Source organism: Lepidochelys kempii, chromosome 2, assembly GCF_965140265.1.
Source record: "Lepidochelys kempii isolate rLepKem1 chromosome 2, rLepKem1.hap2, whole genome shotgun sequence".
Taxonomy (NCBI): Eukaryota; Metazoa; Chordata; order Testudines; family Cheloniidae; genus Lepidochelys; species Lepidochelys kempii.
In genome coordinates this window covers 97,364,599-97,385,846 of record NC_133257.1, presented here as the reverse complement: position 1 = coordinate 97,385,846, position 21,248 = coordinate 97,364,599, and the positions used below count along the sequence as shown (strand labels likewise).

General features: G+C 42.0%; 1 protein-coding gene across 5 annotated transcripts in view; it reads right to left on the bottom strand.

Annotated features, from left to right (window-relative positions):
- The window catches only part of DOK6 (docking protein 6), a 431,293-nt gene that overhangs the window by 61,219 nt on the left and 348,826 nt on the right, over nt 1-21,248 (bottom strand). For all 5 annotated transcript variants that reach the window (XM_073331713.1, XM_073331715.1, XM_073331716.1 and 2 more), the window contains one exon: nt 20,019-20,136. In XM_073331713.1, coding sequence (XP_073187814.1) covers nt 20,019-20,136 — 118 coding nt within the window. The remainder of the gene's footprint in view (nt 1-20,018; nt 20,137-21,248) is intronic.

Here is a 21,248-nt window from a genome sequence, read left to right as displayed (position 1 = left end):
TGAGTCCTTTGCTTCCCTCAATCAGCAGTTTCTTTCTCTACAGAGGACTCGACCCAAAAAAGCTTGTCCCACCAAAAGTCACTAAAGTCCAATACAAGATGTCTTAAGTAGCACAAAATTGTTGCTTATTAACTATAGTAAATGGTTCTTTAATCTACGCTCCGGGAATGATGCTCTCCTTGGTGTGTGTAACTTTAGGATGTTGCCAATGTATTAGGAACATTGTATTTAGAGCCGGGCAAATAAAAGATTTTTCAAAATGAAAGGTTTCCGATCAGTTCAACAAGCCAAAATGAAATGTTTGGATTTTGGAACATCAAAATATTTTGGTTGGATTGAAAATGCTGAAATGAAATATTTTGTCATTTCTGAATTGAAATATTTTGGAACTTTTTGTTCTATAAAAAATTGGAAGAAAACATGTTGAAATACCAAAATTTCCTGCTGGATGGAATTTCTGATTTTCACTCCATTTTACTTATCACAGTAGAGGTCACAGACATGCAACATTGTTTGTGCAGAAAAGAACTAATAGTAATAAAACAAACAAAAAATCCAGAGTGGGATGTCTCAGAAAATGGCAGGTGTGAAATCTCTTTAAATGTTAAAATAATGGGTACAAGATTCTCCTACTTTCATACTGTGAAATGCCACACAGGTCTTTGGGGGTTGGGGGGGACTATTTTTCCAGTGACTTCATTTAAAAATTCCAGATATCTGACTTTCCTTTTAAAAAAATAATTAAAAAGTTGAGGTGATTTTCTGCACATGTTGCCTTCCTCCCCTCCCCTCAAAAGAAGTAGTCATGCCAGAACTAATAGGGAAATAAAGTAATTCAAAAATTATGTTCAGACTTGCACATTTCAGGAGTCTATACAGAGGGAGGGCAGGAAGCCCCACAAGCTGAAGGGCAGGAGAGGGAAGTAGTCCAGGGGAAGGAACCACTAGTTCAAGCAGTTTACTGCTATCCCTGGGGCTCTTGGGTTGGGACCCGGAGTAGAGGGCAGGCCCAGGTCTTTCCCTCTCCCCTCCCCTCCTCTAGGACACTAGTGGGGCAGTTAATACACCAGTTCTGGGGCGAGAAATGGTGCCCTGAACCCTCCCCAAAAAGAAAGTGCGAGACCCATCAAAGTAGGGCTGGCAATTTGCCACACGCACATTAAAGAAACTACTTAAAAATCTATCAGTTGCTTGATTTTTGAAGCAGCCATTCAACATAGAACCATTTTTGTTGCACTTCTTTTTTTTATATATTAAAAATACCCTGAGAAATTGCTAACAGTTAATTACAGCTTAAGTAGTTTCACTAAGGTGACATTCATTGTGAGAGAGTATTGCAATCAGGCCTTAAATGAACTTTCATATTTGACAACCTAATAACCTTTTAAATACCTTACAACTTTCTCCCTTGTTTTACATTGTCAACAACTTTTGGAACCTCAGACCTCATCCAGAACGGTTCAGAATGAACAAAAACATGACCTTCCCTCTGAGCTTGTCAATGTTGTGTCTTATGTACGAATCAGGGAGTTATTGGATAGGTTGCGTGTGATAATTTCATAGAATGAAGAGGCTTAGAGAAATGGGGGTTTTGGTGTAAACACTAATGTATAAAGGAAAAGGGAATATCAATGGTTTTCAGCTATCATGGTGATAAGGGCCATATAGAATAGATAAGACAGTAATGGGAATTATTCTTCCAAAAAACTTGATTTAAAAACTCAATGGGAAATGGAAAACTGTAAGGATCTGGGGATGAGAAAGTCGGGCAGCTGATGTTCCTACAGAGCTAACGGGAGGCCATGCAGGGGCACAGCCAGGGAGCACTGTGGAAAGTAGGCACCACAGGAAGTACTGCCCAAGAAACCTAGAGTGACAGCACACTGCGGTCCTCTGGTTGGCCAAGCTCCCAGGAAGTTGTCTGGGCAACCACACAGACTTTGGCCTGCTGCAATGACAGACTTTGCTTGATCTCCTGATCTCTGGTTTCTGATCCAAGCCTGATTCTGACCCTGACTCATGTCTCCCAGTTCCAGCCTGGTACTATTTCTGATCTCTGACCCCAGCTTGATTCTGACCCTGACTCTTTCTTATGGGACCTAGCTCTTCTGATTCCTGCAACTCCTGCTCAGTGACTACAGTCCCTGCTGTGCAGACCTCAGTCCAGCTGTGATCACTAGGCCAGACCACCTATACTCCTGTTCCTGACAAAAACAACAAATCAAAAAACTTACAATAAGTCTTGGGGCACAACCACTGTATGTGGAGATTTAAATGACCAAACATTTTAATGTTTCCTGTATATACATTTTCATGAAATGCTTTTAGAAAAAAAACTAATGAAAAATGCATAAAACTAACAATAGATTCATTTATATAGATTTTCAAAGCTTTCAGGAATAGGAGCAAAGATACTGCATAAGATTAAGGAACCTACACACTATAATTTAATAACACTTTGAATAATGTGGATCTTCTGTATACTACTGTACATATTTCTGGTATCCTTTATTTTGACTTCCAGCTTTACAAGGCTTTAGTTCACTAATCTGCAAGTCCTAATTATAGATTCAGAAAAAAAAATGGCAAGGTGTTTCATCCAGCTGCTGGCAGACAGTGAAACACAACTGAATGTTCCAATTCATATGCTGTAACATTTGATATCAATTGCATTGTTCAGGGACTAAAAGTAAATAGAAAAAGGAATTCTGCACTTAGTTGCTGTGAGTATGAACAAACAATGGAAATTCCAAAATGATGAATGCCCTGTGATTCTTTTTACATTCTTTAATTTGCAGAAAGCTACAGAAGCACAAAGGATTAGTCTAACGGAGGACTAAGCAGGATAATTCAAACAGCTCTAAGTACTTGAATATTCTCTGAATATTTGTAATGAGCTGCCAACTAGCATTCCTTCTACTGTGTAAAGTCTGGGAATTTGTGTAGCTGAAATCATATGAGTGTGACATTGTCACTTTCTTAGAATTAAAACTTTTAACCTCCATGGGTTTAACTGGCACCAATATCAGCCTTGTTAGCATTGATAAGTGCTTTGCAGTATATTGAAAGAGGAGGGGAGCTCTCGCCTCACTAGCCCAGGAAATAGGGAGCCATGGGAGAGCCTTGCTTCTCCAAGGCAAGGAGAGGAGGGGGAGCTCCCTGCTGCTTTGATCAGAGGAAGTGGAGCCATGATCTCCCTGCTCCCCTTTACAGGGGGTCCCCAGTATACATCTCCCCCTTATCCGTTGTTTCGGATATCCAGTGCTCATCAATTGGGGAACGTGTTCCGATTCATGCTGGTCCTGATCTGCATATCCATCATTTGCACGGAACATGACTGATGTGAATTGGAACACATTCCCCTACCGTACAGTACAGCTTGTGTCAGCCAGCAGGGCCGCTGATCAACTCCTCCTTCTCCCTCCCAGTGCCTCCTGCCTGCTGCAATCAGCAGTTAGGCGGCATTCAGGAGCCATGTGGGGAAGGGGAAGGAGTGGGGATGAGGCACTCAGAGGAGAGAGCGGAACTGGGTGGGAAGAGGCAGAGCATGGGTGGAGGGGCAGGAAGAGGTGGGAAATGGGTGGAGGGGGGCAGGAAGAGGCAGGGTGGCCCTGTGTGCAGTACAGTCCTGTAGCCATCATGAGTGCAAAACACATTCAAAGTGTTAAGAATGGGCTTGTGTCTAAGAGGTAACGTAAGAGTGTAACATTAGAAGTGAAATTAGATGTTATAAAGCATATTGAAAGAGGAGAGCATCCAGCCGACGTTTCTCATATTCTTGGTTTGCCTGCTTCAACAGTACACTCAATTTTTAAGAGTGCTAATCGAATTCATGAAAGCACTAGAAGTGCTCTGAAATTGTCATAATTGAAGATAATGAAACAGAGAAGCAGTACAATGGAGAAGATGGAATGTTTGCTGGCTGATTGGATTGATGACCTCCATGAAAAGAAAATGCCTCTGAGTTTAAGCTTGATTCAGGAGAAGGCCAAAAGCCTGTATAACGATTTAAAGGAAAGAGAGGCAGAGAGCTCAAAAGCAGAAAAGGAGGCCTTCAATGCTAGTCATGGGTGGTTCCACAGATTTCAGAAGTGTGCCAATCTACATAATGTAAAACTCACAGGAGAAGCGGCTAGTGCAGATGAAGAAGCAGCTGAAATGTTTCCTATGCAGCTAAACACAATTGTTTCAGAAGGTGGCTACTTTCCGAAACAGGTTTTTAATGTAGACGAGACAGGCCTTTACTGGAAGAAGATGCCAACGATGACTTGTATTTCTTGTGATGAGAAGACTGCTCCTGGATTCAAAGCCTCAAAAGACCGCTTAACGCTTCTGTTTGGGGGAAATGCAGAAGGAGATTAAAAGTTGAAGCCCTTGCTTGTGTACCACAGTGAAAACCCAAGAGCAACGAGGGGCTATGTTAAGTCTCGTTTCCCTATAATTTGGAAGTCAAATTGAAAGGCCTGGATGACAAACAATATTTTCTGTGAGTGGTTTGTAGACCATGCTCTCCCTGAATTGAAGGCTTACTGTCAGAAGGAAAATTTGGCCTTTAAGTTTTTCCTTCTGCTGGATAACACAAGTGCCCACAAACTGGACTACAAAGACCTCTGCTCGAACATCAAGGTCCTATTTTTGCCCTCCAAAACCACATAGTTGCTGAAGCCTATGGACAAGGGTGTAATGGCCACATTCAAGGCTTATTACCTATGGAGGATGTTCTTTGTGCTGATTAAGGAGACAGCAGGTGAAGGAAAGCCAAGTGTAAAGGAGTTTTGGAAGACCTACATCATCTTGAACAGTGTGGAAAACATTGACATGTCATGGGAAGAGGTCACTTCATAATGTATGAACGGCATTTGGCACAGTGTATGGCCAGATGCTGTCCACAGCTTCATGGGATTTTGGGGGGGAGGGATAACTCAGTGGTTTGAGCATTGGTCTGCTAAACCCAGGGTTGTGAGTTCAATCCTTGAGGGGGCCATTTAGGGATCTAGGGCAAAAAATGGGGATTGGTCCTGCTTTGAGCAGGGGGTTGGACTAGATGACCTCCTGAGGTCCCTTCCAACCCTGATAGTCTATGATTCTATGATGCCGTTCCTGCTCTTGAAAAGAAATTGTCAAGTTGGTGAAGGATGTCAGCTTCAAGGAGGTGGAGGAGGATGATGTACAGGAGTTGCTGGAATCTCACGCTGAGCAACTGACTCAAATGAGGAACTGATTGATCTGGATCAATAATGTATATCCGAAGAAAGCAAGTTTGATGATGACAATGATGTAAGGCAGAAAGCTAGGAGTCTGATGACAAAGAATCTCTTCCATTTTTTGGGGCTGCTGGATGAGATGATGGAAAACATACAGAGTCGTGAATGGTCTGGCACTTTTTCGTGAATGGTCTGCCAAAGTCTCCAGGGCTCTCAATGAGGCAGCGACTTGCTACAGGGAGATCTATTGTTCAAAGATTTATGCAGGAGAGCAGACATTGATAAAATGCTTTTTTAAGTCTTCTGGAACTGAAAAGATAGCCCAAGAAAATCCAGCCGCCACCCCTACCTAAGTTTAGTGTAATTGACACTTTTATACTGTATTATTGTACTGTATTTACTGTATTACAATGTTCTATGTGTTTGAACGGTGGTAGTAGGGTTCTACATTATTTTATTCAATCTTTGTGTGTAAAATGTATACTGTATAACCTGTCATTGTAAAAAGGTACACTGTTTAGGTACACTGTTTAGGCAAAAAAAGCATTGTCATAGGCAAATGTGGTGAAGTTGTGAACACATCCATTATTTCTTATGGGGAAAAATTCCCCGGTATACGCTGTTTTGGTATGCATTGCCCTTTTCAAGAACACAACCCCAATGTATACAGGCGACCCTCCTGTACCTTAACCATTGGTTTCAATGGAAAAATTCACATTGACTTCAAATGGGTCCAGGATTTTATCCCTGCTGTTTTCATTTTATTTTGACAGTGCTCATCAGGTAAGCGGTTACTAGGCTTAGATTCGGCCATACTTATTACACTGGGTAGCATCTTACTCTGTAAGGAGTCCCACTGAATTCAAAGGTGGGAGAATCTAGCCCTTGGTAAACAAGTTTAGATGAAAGAAAAGGAGTACTTGTGGCACCTTAGAGACTAACCAATTTATTTGAGCATAAGCTTTCGTGAGCTACAGCTCAGTTGTCAGCTGTAGCTCATGAAAGCTTATGCTCAAATAAATTGGTTAGTCACTAAGGTGCCACAAGTACTCCTTTTCTTTTTGCAAATACAGACTAACACGGCTTCTACTCTGAAGTTTAGATGACTTTCATTTTGGTTTTAAAATAAGTCTGAAGCAGAAATACTCTTTTGGGCATTTATAATAAAGCTGAATCAAAATTTTCATTGTTGCCTCCTTTTATTTAATGTAACTATAAAAAAGAAGTTGCTTTTCTTCTCAAAATGAAAACATGCAGGGTCTTCCTGCGTAATGCTCATGCTGTGAGCATTTACTTATGCAAGCAGTCTCCCTGAAGTCAATGGGACTATTTGTGTGAGTACATGTTCGTTAACATGAGTGACGGTTGCACTAAGAAGTCCTGAATAACAACCAGAACCTTAGATATAGTCATAACAGGGGACCTGAAGTTGGTATGTGAGCCTTAATTTGGGTTTTCTTGGATTAAGGCCAGCCTTTAATTAGATTTTCTATAGTTCATTTCCTAAGGGTTTTCAGTGATAGCAAAACAGAGTGGAGAGAAGAAATAAAAAGTTTCTGTATCAAAATTTTATTTTGGCCTTAAAATAGCCAAATCAATTGAATACCAAATTTGCAACATCCATTTCATTACAAAAAAAAAAAAAAGAAAGAGAGAGAGAAAATTGACTTCATCAAGCCCTCAGATCGCTACCCCTTCCTGCTTCTCCATGTGGGCACTAATGATACTGCCAAGAATGACCTTGAGCGGATCACTGCAGACTACGTGGCGCTGGGAAGAAGGATAAAGAAGTTTGAGGAGCAAGTGGTGTTCTCATCTATCCTCCCCGTGGAAGGAAAAGGCCTGGGTAGAGACTGTCGAATCGTGGAAGTCAACGAATGGCTACGCAGGTGGTGTCGGAGAGAAGGCTTTGGATTCTTTGACCATAGGATGGTGTTCCAAGAAAGAGGAGTGCTAGGCAGAGACAGGCTCCACCTAATGAAGAGAGGGAAGAGCATCTTCACAAGCAGGCTGGCTAACCTAGTGAGGAGGGCTTTAAACTAGGTTCACCGGGGGAAGGAGACCAAAGCTCTGAGGTAAGTGGGGAAGTGGGATACCGGGAGGAAGCATGAGCAGGAGCGCATGAGAGGGGAGGGCTCCTGCCTCATACTGAGAAAGAGGAGCGATCAGCGGGTTATCTCAAGTGCCTATACACAAATACACGAAGCCTGGGAAACAAGCAGGGAGAACTGGAAGTCCTGGCAAAGTCAAGGAATTATGATGTGATTGGAATAACAGAGACTTGGTGGAATAACTCACATGACTGGAGTACTGTCATGGATGGATATAAGCTGTTCAGGAAGGACAGGCAGGGCAGAAAAGGTGGGGGAGTTGCACTGTATGTAAGGGAGCAGTATGACTGCTCAGAGCTCAAGTATGAAACTGCAGAAAAACCTGAGAGTCTCTGGATTAAGTTTAGAAGTGTGAGTAACAAGGGTGATGTCGTGCTGGGAGTCTGGTATAGACCACTGGACCAGGGGGATGAGGTAGACAAGGCTTTCTTCCGGCAACTCGCAGAAGTTACTAGATCGTACGCCCTGGTTCTCATGGGAGACTTCAATCACCCTGATATCTGCTGGGAGAGCAATACAGCGGTGCACAGACAATCCAGGAAGTTTTTGGAAAATGTAGGGGACAATTTCCTGGTGCAAGTACTGGAGGAACCAACTAGGGGCAGAGCTCTTCTTGACCTGCTGCTCACAAACCGGGAAGAATTAGCAGGGGAAGCAAAAGTGGATGGGAACCTGGGAGGCAGTGACCGTGAGATGGTCGAGTTCAGGATCCTGACACAAGGAAGAAAGGAAAGCAGCAGAATACGGACCCTGGACTTCAGAAAAGCAGACTTTGATAACATCAGGGATCTGATGGGCAGGATCCCCTGGGAGAATAACATGAGGGGGAAAGGAGTCCAGGAGAGCTGGCTGTATTTTAAAGAATCCTTATTGAGGTTACAGGGACAAACCATCCCAATGTGTAGAAAGAATAGTAAATATGGCAGGCGACCAGCTTGGCTTAACAGTGAAATCCTTGCTGATCTTAAATAAAAAAAGAAGCTTACAAGAAGTGGAAGATTGGACAAATGACCAGGAATGAGTATAAAAATATTGCTCGGGCATGCAGGAGTGAAATCAGGAAGGCCAAATCACACCTGGAGTTGCAGCTAGCAAGAGATGTTAAGAGTAACAAGAAGGGTTTCTTCAGGTATGTTAGCAACAAGAAGAAAGTCAAGGAAAGTGTGGGCCCCTTACTGAATGAGGGAAGCAACCTAGTGACAGAGGATGTGGAAAAAGCTAATGTACTCAAAGCTTTTTTTGCCTCTGTCTTCACGAACAAGGTCAGCTCTCAGATTACTGCACTGGGCAGCACAGCATGGGGAGGAGGTGACCATCCCTCTGTGGAGAAAGAAGTGGTTCAGGACTATTTAGAAAAGCTGGATGTGCACAAGTCCATGGGGCCAGATGTGTTGCATCCGAGAGTGCTAAAGGAATTGGCGGATGTGATTGCAGAGCCATTGGCCATTATCTTTGAAAACTCATGGTGATCGGGGGAAGTCCCGGATGACTGGAAAAAGGCTAATGTAGGCCCATCTTGAAAAAAGGGAAGAAGGAGGATCCTGGGAACTACAGGCCAGTCAGCCTCACCTCAGTCCCTAGAAAAATCTATGATACTAAATTTCAGTTCAGTGCAAAATTTCAGTCAAAATGTTAACTTAAACTATATGTTTAAACAGGATATATGACAATTTTTAAATGAAAGACATCTGTGCTGTCAGTTATGTTCTGCTATTAAAAAAATTTCAGAACCTGTTGCTCATCTTGAATTATAGTGACTTTGCAAAACAGGTGTAAGCAATCCCAGAATAATAGCAAAGAACGCATTTTTAGCAGGCACACTCTTTGCTATTACACCTATGTCATAAATATAAAGGGAAAGGTAACCACCTTTCTGTATACAGTGCTATAAAATCCCTTCTGGCTAGAGGTAAAGTCCTTTTACCTGTAAAGGACTAGGAAGCTCGGGTAACCTGGCTGGCACCTGACTCAAAATGACCAATGAGGGGACAAGATACTTTAAAATCTGGAGGGGGGAAAAAAGGCTTTTGTCTGTCTGTGTGATACCTCTGCCGGGAACAGATCAAGGATGCAAGCCCTCCAACTCCGGTAAAGTTAGTAAGTAATCTAGCTAGAAAATGCATTAGGTTTTCTTTGTTTTGGCTTGTGAAATTCACTGTGCTGAGGAAATGTGTATTCCTGTTTTTGTGTCTTTTTGTAACTTAAGGTTTTGCCAAGAGGGATTCTCTATGTTTTGAATCTGACTGCCTGTAAGATTATCTTCCATTCTGATCTTACAGAGTTGTTCTCATCTTTTTTTGTTCTTCTAATAAAGTTCTGTTTTTTAAGAATCTGACTGGGTTTTTTTGGGTCTTAAAAATCCAAGGCTGGTTTGTGCTCATCTTGTTTATTCTCAAGCCTCCCCAGGAAAGGGGGTGTAAGGTCTTGGGGGGGTATTTTGGGGAAATAGGAACTCCAAGTGGTCCTTTCCCTGTTCTTTGTCTAAATCACTTGGTGGTGGCAGCATACTGTTCAAGGAGAAGGCGAAATTTGTGCCTTGGGAAAGTTTTTAACCTAAGCCGGTAAAAATAAGCTTAGGGGGTCTGTCATGCGGGTCCCCACATCTGTACCCTGAAGTTCAGAGTGAGGAAGGAAGCCTGACAACCTATATGAAGCATTTTACTTATTTTCATCCAGGTATTAACCAATTAACTTGCCCTTTGCTTTTGAGGGAACTGGATCAAATGCGCTGTGTGGCTGGAAAACACATTTCTCACCAGCAAGTTAAAGAAGTATGGACTGGATGAACGGACAATAAGGAGGATAGAAAGTTGGCTAGATTGTTGGGCTCAACGGGTAGTGATCAATGGCTCCATGTCTAGTTGGCAGCCGGTGTCAAGTGGAGTGCCCCAAAGGTCGGTTTTGTTCAATCTCTTCATAAATGATCTGGGGATGGTGTGGACTGCACCTTCAGCAGGTTTGCAGATGACACTAAACTGGGAGGAGAAGTAGATATGCTGGAGGGTAGGGATAGGATACAGAGGGACCTAGACAAATTGGAGGATTGGGCCAAAAGAAATCTGATGAGGTTCAACAAGGACAAGTGCAGAGTCCTGCACTTAGGATGGAAGAATCCCATGCACCACTACAGACTAGGGACCGAATGGCTCGGCAGCAGTTCTGCAGAAAAGGACCTAGGGGTTACAGTGGACGAGAAGCTGGATATGAGTCAACAGTGTGCCCTTGTTGCCAAGAAGGCCAATGGCATTTTGGGATGTATAAGTAGGGGCATTGCCAGCAGATTGAGGGACGTGATTGTTCCCCTCTATTCGACATTGGTGAGGCCTCATCTGGAGTACTGTGTCCAGTTTTGGGCCCCACACTACAAGAAGGATGTGGAAAAATTAGAAAGAGTCCAGCGGAGGGCAACAAAAATGATGAGGGGACTGGAACACATGACTTATGAGGAGAGGCTGAGGGAACTGGGATTGTTTAGTCTGCGGAAGAGAAGAATGAGGGGGGATTTGATAGCTGCTTTCAACTACCTGAAAGGGGGTTCCGAAGAGGATGGATCTAGACTGTTCTCAGTGGTAGCTGATGACAGAACAAGGAGTAATGGTCTCAAGCTGCAGTGGGGGAGATTTAGGTGGGATATTAGGAAATACTTTTTCACGAGGAGGGTGGTGAAACACTGGAATGCGTTACCTAGGGAGGTGGTGGAATCTCCTTCCTTAGATATTTTTAAGGTCAGGCTTGACAAAGCCCTGGCTGGGATGATTTAGTTGGGGATTGGTCCTGCTTTGAGCAGGGGGTTGGACTAGATGACCTCCTGAGGTCCCTTCCAACCCTGATATTCTATGATTCTATGATTTGGTGAAAATGCACAATACTCAGAACCAGAGAAAATATACAGTCTTGGAAAATATGGCTTCTGTTGATAAAATCTCCAACTCCCTCAGAAGTAGATTTGAGTTCTTGTTCAGGTCACTCGCAATCTGAATTGGAGCTAACATGTACTCTATTGTTGAGATGTCCAGTTGTCACCTCTAAAACTAATATTTAATATTTTAGTACAAAACAGATGGAGAAAACCCCCAGGCTTACCATTAATTAGTGTAACACCTGAAGGTGGGAGAAAACATTTTTGTGCCCAGCAGTTAGCAAACCAAATGAAGTGAGCAAACTATAAATTAATTCCTACAAGACTTCTGTTGGCTATTAACTTATATTGCTTAAAATTACTTAGTTTCTCTCCCCACAGAAAATAAATTCCAACATATGAGACTTGTTCTTTACCAAACTATTATTGATCACACTGCAGCTTGGATTAAGAAAAAATAGGATAAAAAATCAGGATAAAAAATCAGCTGTTTTTTATAGAGAAACCCACATAGAGAAAGGCTGCAATACAATAACATCGGCCTTTAAACCTGTTAGCATCAATGGCCACACCTTGTGCTACTGTTAATAGTAGAATATCTGCTGAGAAATCCTGGGTAACATTCGTGTTAGCAAACTGTGACAGTCTGGGGTTCAGCCCAGGCAATAAGGGGTTCAAGAGCATCTGTCTTGTAACCCTGGAGTCTTATGACTGTACATTCGTGGTCCAGAGCTCTAACCCCAACAGCCTGCCAGCAGCCCACAAGTCTCAAATTCACCCCGCAATCATCCTAAGGCAAGGACCAGTCCCTCTCTCTCTGGACCCTCACAGAGTAAGTGTGAGGTTCATTGTCTTTACAGAGACAGTAAAACATTCCAACCTGTTAGCTTTCTAGAAGCGCACACTTTATTGAATTTGCACAGCACTGATGATTTATAATGAAAGTTTATTAACCAAAGAGCAAGGATTAAATTATACCAAGTAAAAGAGATATGGTAGACATGGTTACAAGCAAATGATCATGAAAACACGCAACTAGAAGTTTAAATCTAGCAAGACACCGTCTTTGTTCAAGGCTGTTTCTCTCCCCCCACATTCTCCTTGCCAGTTTTTTACTGTCCAGTCTGGCTAGGTCCCATCTGAGAGACCAAATCACTTGGTGTCAAGGTTGCTCCCCCACTCTGAACGCTAGGGTACAGATGTGGGGAACTGCATGAAAACCTCCTAAACTTATCTTTACCAGCTTAGGTAAAAAAATTCCCCAAGGTACAAAATATTCCACCCTTTGTCCTTGGATTGGCCGCTACCACCACCAAACAAATACTGGTTACTGGGGAAGAGCTGTTTGGAAACGTCTTTCCCCCCAAATACTTCCCAAAACCTTGCACCCCACTTCCTGGACAAGGTTTGGTAAAAAGCCTCACCAATTTGCTTAGGTGACTACAGACCCAGACCCTGGGATCTTAAGAACAATGAACAATCCTCCCAACACTTGCACCTCCCCCTTTCCTGGGAAATGTTGGATAAAAAGCCTCACCAATTTGCATAGGTGACCACAGACCCAAACCCTTGGATCTGAGAACAATGAAAAAGCATTCAGTTTTCTTACAAGAAGACTTTTAATAGAAATAGGAGTAAATAGAAGTGAAGAAATCCCCTCTGTAAAATCAGGATAGTAGATACCTTACAGGGTAATTAGATTCAAAACATAGAGAATCCCTCTAGGCAAAACCTTAAGATACAAAAAAGATACACAGACAGAAATAGTTATTCTATTCAGCACAATTCTTTTCTCAGCCATTTAAAGAAATCATAATCTAACACGTACCTAGCTAGATGATTTACTAAAAGTTCTAAGACTCCATTCCTGGTCTATCCCCGGCAAAGGCAGCATAAAGACAGACCCACAGACCCTTTGATTCTCTCCCTCCTCCCAGCTTTTGAAAGTCTCTTGTCTCCTCATTGGTCATTTTGGTCAGGTGCCAGCGAGGTTACCTTTAGCTCCTTAACCCTTTACAGGTGAGAGGAGTTTTCTTCTGGCCAGGAGGGATTTTAAAGGGGTTTACCCTTCCCTTTATATTTATGACACTTGGTTTCTTTTTCTCCTACAGTTAAAGATAAAGCTGGAGTCTCACTCTATTCCTTATATTCCCAAAGGGATATCTGTGTCTTACAAGTCATGAAGGCCTCCTGGGGATTCAGTCTACTGTCTCTCTCTGGGATGCAGGAGCCATGTGAATTCTCTGTCTCTTGAGTTAACGATCAGGAAAACTGTGAGGGATTAGGTCACAGAAACCCCCTTGGGGCTACCACCTGATGTGCTGAGACTACCTCTAAGCCCATTTACCCTGGCACCTTTGGACTTTAGTGCCCTGCCTGGTTGTGCCAGACACGTTAGCCTGCTACACACACAGACCCAAGTCTCAACCACATCCCCAAAAAGCTGCAGGTTTAACTGAAAACAGCTTAAGAAGTGCTCCTTTCTCCAACACGCAGATACCCACTTCCCAATGGGATCAAAACCCCAAATAAATCCATTTTACTCTGTATAAAGCTTATACAGGGTAAACTCATAAACTGTTCACCCTCTATAACACTGATAGAGAGATATGCACAGCTGTTTGCTTCCCCAGATATTAATATTTGCTCTGGGTTAATTAATAAGTAAAAGTGATTTTATTTAATATAAAAAAGTAGGATTTAAGTGGTTCCAAGTAATAACAGACAGAACAAAGTAAGTTACCAAGCAAAATAAAACAAAACATGCAAGTCTAAGCCTAATACAATAGGAAACTAAATGCGGGTAAATCTCACTCTCAGAGATGTTCCAATAAGCTTATTTTACAGACTAGACTTCCTCCTAGTCTGGGTCCAGCAATCCCTTTCAGACATCCCTTTGGTGGAGAGGCTATCTTTTGAGCCAGCTTAAGACAAAATGGAGGGGTTTCCAGGGGCTTGTATAGTTTTTCTCTTGTGGGTGGAAACCTCTCTCCTCTCCTGTGTAAAATCCCCTCCACAAGATGGAGTTTTGTGGTCACCTGGGCAAGTCACTGTCTATGAATGATTCAGCTTTTTTCAGGCCAACACCATTGTTTACATGTTAGTTTGAATGTTCCCAGGAAAGCTCAGATGTGGATTGGTGTCTCTCAAGGTCCATTGTTAGCTGAGTACTCCCAATTACTTGAATAACCCTTTCACACTATGTTGACCAAATATACCTTATGTGCTTCCTACAGCAAACACTTTAAATACAAGCGTAGAGCCAATGCTCATAACTTCAGATATAAAAATGATACATGCATATGAATAGGATGATTACATGCAGTAGAACATAACCTTTGCTGACACCACCTCAAGATTTCTTGTTTATCCATTTCACCAGCCATGACAGGGGATTTGATAGAAGTGATGATAATTAGTACAAATTAAAAAATGAATAAATCCCAAACCATTCCCATTTACAGAGCTGAATCCTATCTGCATGTATTTTTAAATAATTTCTTTTGAGTAATTTACCTTGTAGACCAATGAAAAAGAAACTGAATGCAATGAACAAGACAAACAAAGAGCACCCTGCAGTAAGCCTATTTATTTATTATATTCACATTTTTAAAGCATCAAACATCACAGTATCTAGGCATCAAATATCAACTTAGACACTGAAGTAGCATTTTCTCAACCCACAGTTCCATTTTATCATCCCTCTGATTAAAAGTAGCCATTGGGGGTTAGTGAGAAAGCATGGGCTATACACTGTCACCAGTATGTTGTTGACACACAGCTTTCTGTCTCCGCCTCATCAGTATCTGCCCAAACAATCAATTGCATTACTTGGTGTACGGGTGAACTTGGTACATGGATTAGGGCTAAATGGCTCAGATTCCAAACCAGATAAGATATATGTGATGTTGGTTGCTTGGACGAAGCAAGCAGAAGAGATTTTTAAATATTTTTAAATATTTTAAAATATTTTCTCCTGTGAAACCAGTTATGCATATTATTATTATTTATTATTTATTATATTCCACATACCTCGCCTTATTTCCTACATTTTTGTTACACTAATCCTATACTAGCAAAGCTGCTGTTTCAGAAACACAAGATATGGCACAATGTTCCATAAAATTGTCTCACTGTCAATGTCTCATATATTTGTCTCACAAGACGAACACCATAACATTGTCCTGTCAAAAATAGCTAATATTGTAAAAGATTTCCCCCAAAAACATAACTGAACATAACGAGAAGAGCTGTAATATCTGAATGCGTATACATTTTATTTATATTTATTACTATATGAATATAGTGAAATATCTACAATATGGTGAAGGTCATCCAAGCAATACATTATTAAGATCTTTTTCACAATCAACTCCACAATACCTTTTGGTTAGCACAATGATGTGAATGTCCAGATGGCCAGGTAAACAGACAAAAAACACTCAGAAAGATACTGGCTGTTAAACACCATCCTGTTATCGGTCACAATTAATTTTGTTTTGTTTTTCAAGATTTGCACAGAATTACCCTGTCATGTGAAGAACGCTGTAAATATAAAACACCCACCTTTGCTACGTCTATGTAGTAACCTCTATATTTGCATGTGTTTGTAGGACATCTACGACATCTTTGTTGTCTATAAACTTTTAGCCATGAAGTCCTGGGATATTTTCTAAACCAGGAATGAGTCTCTAATACAAAACTCAGAAGTTGCATCAACTGCCTGATTAGAAAGTTATTCTGCTTTATTGCCCTTCTTTGATAAGGCAAGAAAAGAAAAAAATGCTTACATTATGGGTTGAATTCAGGACTTACAAACACACGCTTTAGTGTACAGATGTTTTCTCTTCTGCAATCTTTGCAGGAGCTTCCCACCTGCTGGGTTTAATTTATATGATGATTTAAAAAACAAAACAAAACAGCCCAGGTCTTTCATCAAGGCACTGCACTGCACCAGGTTTCATGAAAAAGTGTAAAATATTTTTTCAGGCAAGATATTTCAGCAAATATTTCACCCTGAAATATCTAACCTCTACCTCTGGCTGTAAATTGATAGTGCACATGCACATATCTCATTAAGAGATAAGCCAGGTAAAACTGTTAAACCCTGGTCAAATTACACAAAGGGATAGATAGCATGTAGATTTTTGTTTTATTTTTCAGTTTGAATGAAAACATTATTCTTATTTATGTGTTAAATTTTAAAATACATAAAGAGCCTGTACCATTGAAGGGCAAATCATCTGCCTCTCCACTTAACTTAAAGGGAAGTTACTCATCTTTGGCATTATTCATCATTATTAATAATTTTTGTTATTGTAGCACTTGGAAGTCTCAATCAAAATGAAGGCCCAACTGTTCTAGATGTTGTTCAAACACATAATAAGAGACTGTAACCTCTTTGAGGAGGATCTATCTAAATACACAAGACAAAAGGCATGAGAAGAACCAGAAGCACAAAGAGATACATAGACTTGCTCCAGGTCTCACACAGCAGGTCATTGGCACAGCTGCAATAGAACTCAGGTCCCTGCAGTCCCAGTACAGGTCCTAACCACTAAAATACACTGCCTTCCTCATCATGTCTCAGAATCAGGCCCCTATTTAGTCAAGCCAAGGGCAGAACATTTGTCTCTAGTTATAAGCATATTCACCAAAAATCACTGATATTCTAAGGCAGAGGTGGGCAAACTATGGCTGGCGGGCCACATCCAGCCCATAGGACCAGTCCCTGAGCTCCTGGCCCAGGAGGCTAGTTCCCGGCCCCTCCCCGCTGTTCCCCATCCCCCGCAACCAAGCCGCCGTTCACTCGGCGGGGCTGTACACTCATGCAGGGCAGCGCGGCAGCGTGTCTGGCTCTGGCCAGGTGGCACGGCGGCCAGACATGCTGCTCTGACCAGCATGGTAAGGGGCCAGGGCCAGGGGGTTGGATAAGGGGTAGGGAGTCCCAGGAGGCAGTCAGGGGACAGGGAGCAGTTGGATGGGGCGGAGGTTCTGGGGGTGGTGGTCAGGGGAGGGGGAATGGGGGGGGGGTTGGATGGGGCAGAGGTTTGGGGGGGCAGTCAGGGGATGGGGAGCGGGGGGGTTTGAGAGGGGGTGGGGTCTTGGGGGGCAGTTAGGGGAGGGAGTCCCGGGAGGCAGTGGTCAGGGGACAAGGAGCAGGGGGCGGTTGGATGGGGTGGAGGTTTGGGGCGGTCAGGAGATGGGGAACAGGAGGTGGTTGGATAGGGCAGAGGTTCTGGGTAGGGCAGTCAGGGGAGGGGGAGTGGGGCGGGGGGGTTAGATGGGGGTGGGGTCCCGGGGGGCAGTTAGGGGCAGGGGTCCTGGGAGGGGGCAGTCAGGGGACAAGGATGGAGTTGGATGGGTCGGGGGTCCTGAGGGGGGCAGTCAGGGGGCGGGAAGTGGGAGGGAGCAAATAGGGGGCAGGGGCCAGGCTGTTTGGGGAGGCACAGCCTTCCCTACCCAGCCCTCCATACAGTTTTGCACCCCGATGAAGCCCTCAGGCCAAAAAGTTTGCCCACCCCTGTTCTAAGGGTTTTAATTTTAGACTTGAAACTCATACATCAGTTTTATGCAGATTTAATCAGACGCCCTGAAACTAGCTTCCAGAATACATAGGAACATAAGAATGGACATACTGGGTCTGAACAGTGGTTCATCTACCTCAGTATCTTGTCTTCTGACAGTAGCCCATGCAGAGGCTTCAAAGGGAATGAACAGAACAGGGAAATTATGTGGTGATCCATCCCCTGTCATCCACTCCCAGCTTCTGGCAGTCAGAGGTTTAGGGATAGCCAGAGTATGGGGTTGCATCCCTGACTATCTTGGCTAGTAGCCATGGATGTACCTATCCTCCATGAACTCATCTAATTATTTTTTTGAACCCAGTTATGCTTTTGGCATTCACAACATTCCCCTAGCAACAAGTTCCACAGGTTGACTGCATTGTGGGAAGGAGTACTTCCTTATGTTTATTTTAAACAATGCTCTCAAGTTGCAGTGGGAGAGGTCTAGGTTGGATATTAGGAAAAACTATTTCACTAGAAGGATTGTGAAGCACTGGAATGGGTTACCTAGGGAGGTGATGGAATCTCCATCCTTAGAGGTTTTTAAGGCCTGGCTTGACAAAGCCCTGGCTGGGATGATTTAGTTGGGGTTGGTCCTGCTTTGAGCAAGGGGTTGGACTAGTTGACCTCCTGAGGTCTCTTCCAAACCTAATCTTCTATTATTCTAAACCTGTTGCCTCTTAATTTCATTGGATGACCATTGGTTCTTGTGTTATCTAAAGGAGTAAATAATACTTCCTTATTCACTTTCTCCACACCATGATTTTACAGACTTCTATCATATCCCCCCATCAATCATCTCTTTTCTAAGATGAACAGACCCTGTCTTTTTCTATGCCCCTAATCATTTTTATTGCCCTTCTCTGTACTTCTTTCCAGTTCTAATATAACTTTTCTTAAATGGGGTGACCAGAACGGCACACAGTGTTCAAGATGTGGGTGTACCATGGGTTTACATAGTGGTTTTATAATATTTTCTGTCTTATTATCTATCAATGGTTCCTAACATTCTGTTAGCATTTTGACTGTCAGTGCACACTGAGCAGATGTTTTCAGAGAACTATCCACAATGACTCCAAGATCTCTTTCTTGAGTGGTAACAGCTAATTTAGACCCCATCATTTTGTATGTATAGTCAGGCTTATGTTTTCCAGTGTGCATTACTTTGCATTTATCAACATTGAACTTCATCTGCGACTTTATTGCAAAGTCACCCAGTTTTGTGAAATCCCTTTTAACTCTTTTCAGTCAGCCCTGGACTTAACTATATTGAGTAATTTTGTATTATCTGAAAACTTTGCCACCTCACAGTTTGCCCCTTTTTCTAGATCATCTATGAATATGTTGAACAGCTCTGGTTCCAGTACAGATCTCTGGGGAGATCCTGCTGTTTACCGCTCTCCTTTCTAAAAACTGACCATTTATTTCTACCCTTTGTTTCCTATCTTTTAACCAGTTATGTGTTCCATGACTGCCTACTTTGCTTAAGAGCCTTTGGTGAGGGACATTGTCAAAGGCTTTCTGAAGGTCCAAGTATACTATATCCACTGGATTACCCTTCTCCACATGTTTGTTGACATCCTCAAAGAATTCTGATACATTGGTGAGGCATGATTTCCCTTTACAAAAGCCATGTTGACTCTTCCCCAACATATCGTGTGCTTCTATGTATGTGAAAATACTTTTCTTTACTATAGTTTCTACCAGTTTGCCTGGTCCTGAAGTTAGGCTCACCAGCTTGTAATTGTCAGGATCATTCCTGGAGCTTTTTTTAAAGATAGGCATTACATTAGCCCTCCCTCCAGTCATCTGGAACACAGGTTAATTTAAGCAATCAGTTACATACCACAGTTAATAGTTCTGCAATCTAATATTTGAGTTCCTTTAGAACTCTTGGATGAATATCATTTGGGCCTCCTCATACTCTATCTTATTAGGAAAAGGAGATGCAAGAAAAGCTCTCTGCAGAACACACTATGAAACGGATCCAGATGCCAGACACTCTTTAGGTACTTATAAGTTACATTGTACAGTGTTTTATTCAAATTCCATTGCCAAATTGACTGATGCATGGTGATTCTGGAAGTAATTTTCACCATTAGTTTATCAAAAAATAACTAAAAAAAATTGTATTGCAAATCTCAGGAGTTCCTCTATAGTTGGTGACAGTTGATAAATTGAAATGAAGGGAAAACAACCAATGCAAATGATAAGCATGAATTCTGATCAATGTGAGGGAAACTAATGAACATGTCATTTCATTTTTAAAGCTACTTGCCTTGTAAACTGTAGATTTCTCCAACGCTGTTCTGTCGGGTGATGTGATGCCAGTATGCGCTACGGGGAAGTGAGATTGACTTGGATAATGTCATTGGTTCACTCAGACTGGTCTGGAGCTAAAAGACAAAGCAAACATAAGTGGCAAATCATTCACCAACCCATTTGACATGTACATTTCAGTGTTTAAAACTAGAAAAGAGCCATCATTAAAATGTACATTTTACTGAATCATCACAGTTTGTATGTTATGATTTACCTTCTGTGAAGAGCATCAATACTAGAAATGGGTTGCTAGTATTCAGGGGGAAAAATCATAGGTATTCCTAAATAATGGGGTTTACTAGATCATTTTTTTCCTGCTTCTGCCCCTACTTTCCTACAGCTGTTCATGTGGTCATGTTTGTAATGTTTTGGTCTAATGTCAGTTGTTGCAGTTAGTGTGCAAGTGATTGGGTGGTGTTGGTGGCCTGTGATATATAGGATGTCAGACTAGATGATCTGGTGGTCCCTTCTGGCCTTAAACGCTATGATTCTATGCGTTTGTCATTTTCCTTCCTGAGTATCATACTTAATGCAACCACTTTTGTGTTTATTGGCTGAGCTAAGATGTCAGTATCAGAAGTACCTTCTTCTGGAGGCAGTAGTTCAAAGAAAGAGCTACAGTTGTTTTGTTAGTGAGTGCCAATATACACCGCTGTGTAGTAGTCATTTTGATTCCAGATGTCTCGATTTGAAACTACTTTAGCAATTCCTTTCTTGGGGATTGTAATCAAAACTGGTCAAATTTATTTTAGCTAATCCCTTTTCCTCCCAGACATCTAATTTATTTCCCTATAAGATCATTCTAACTTAAAGATTCCAGTCAAAAACTTGAGAACTTAAAATTAATAAAAGTTTATAAAGTCCTTACCTGGAAATTAACATAGCAGTAAATGATCTGACAATTACTCTTTGTTTGTACAGTTGCCTAGCACAAGGCAGCCCTGATCTTGACTAGGCAGCAAGGTACTACTGTGATAAGTGATAAATAATAACAACAAAAGCCTTAAAAATGCAGCCTATTATGGAATAGGAAATTTGTTACCCACCCACATAGAAACAAAATTCTAGTCTGAAAGCAACATTCCAAATTCGTTATTGATTCATGCCAAGTGCTACCCAATTCCAATCAATGGAATCAACTTTGAATCTGGCCCATTCTCCCAGAGATGCACCCAGGGATTTAACT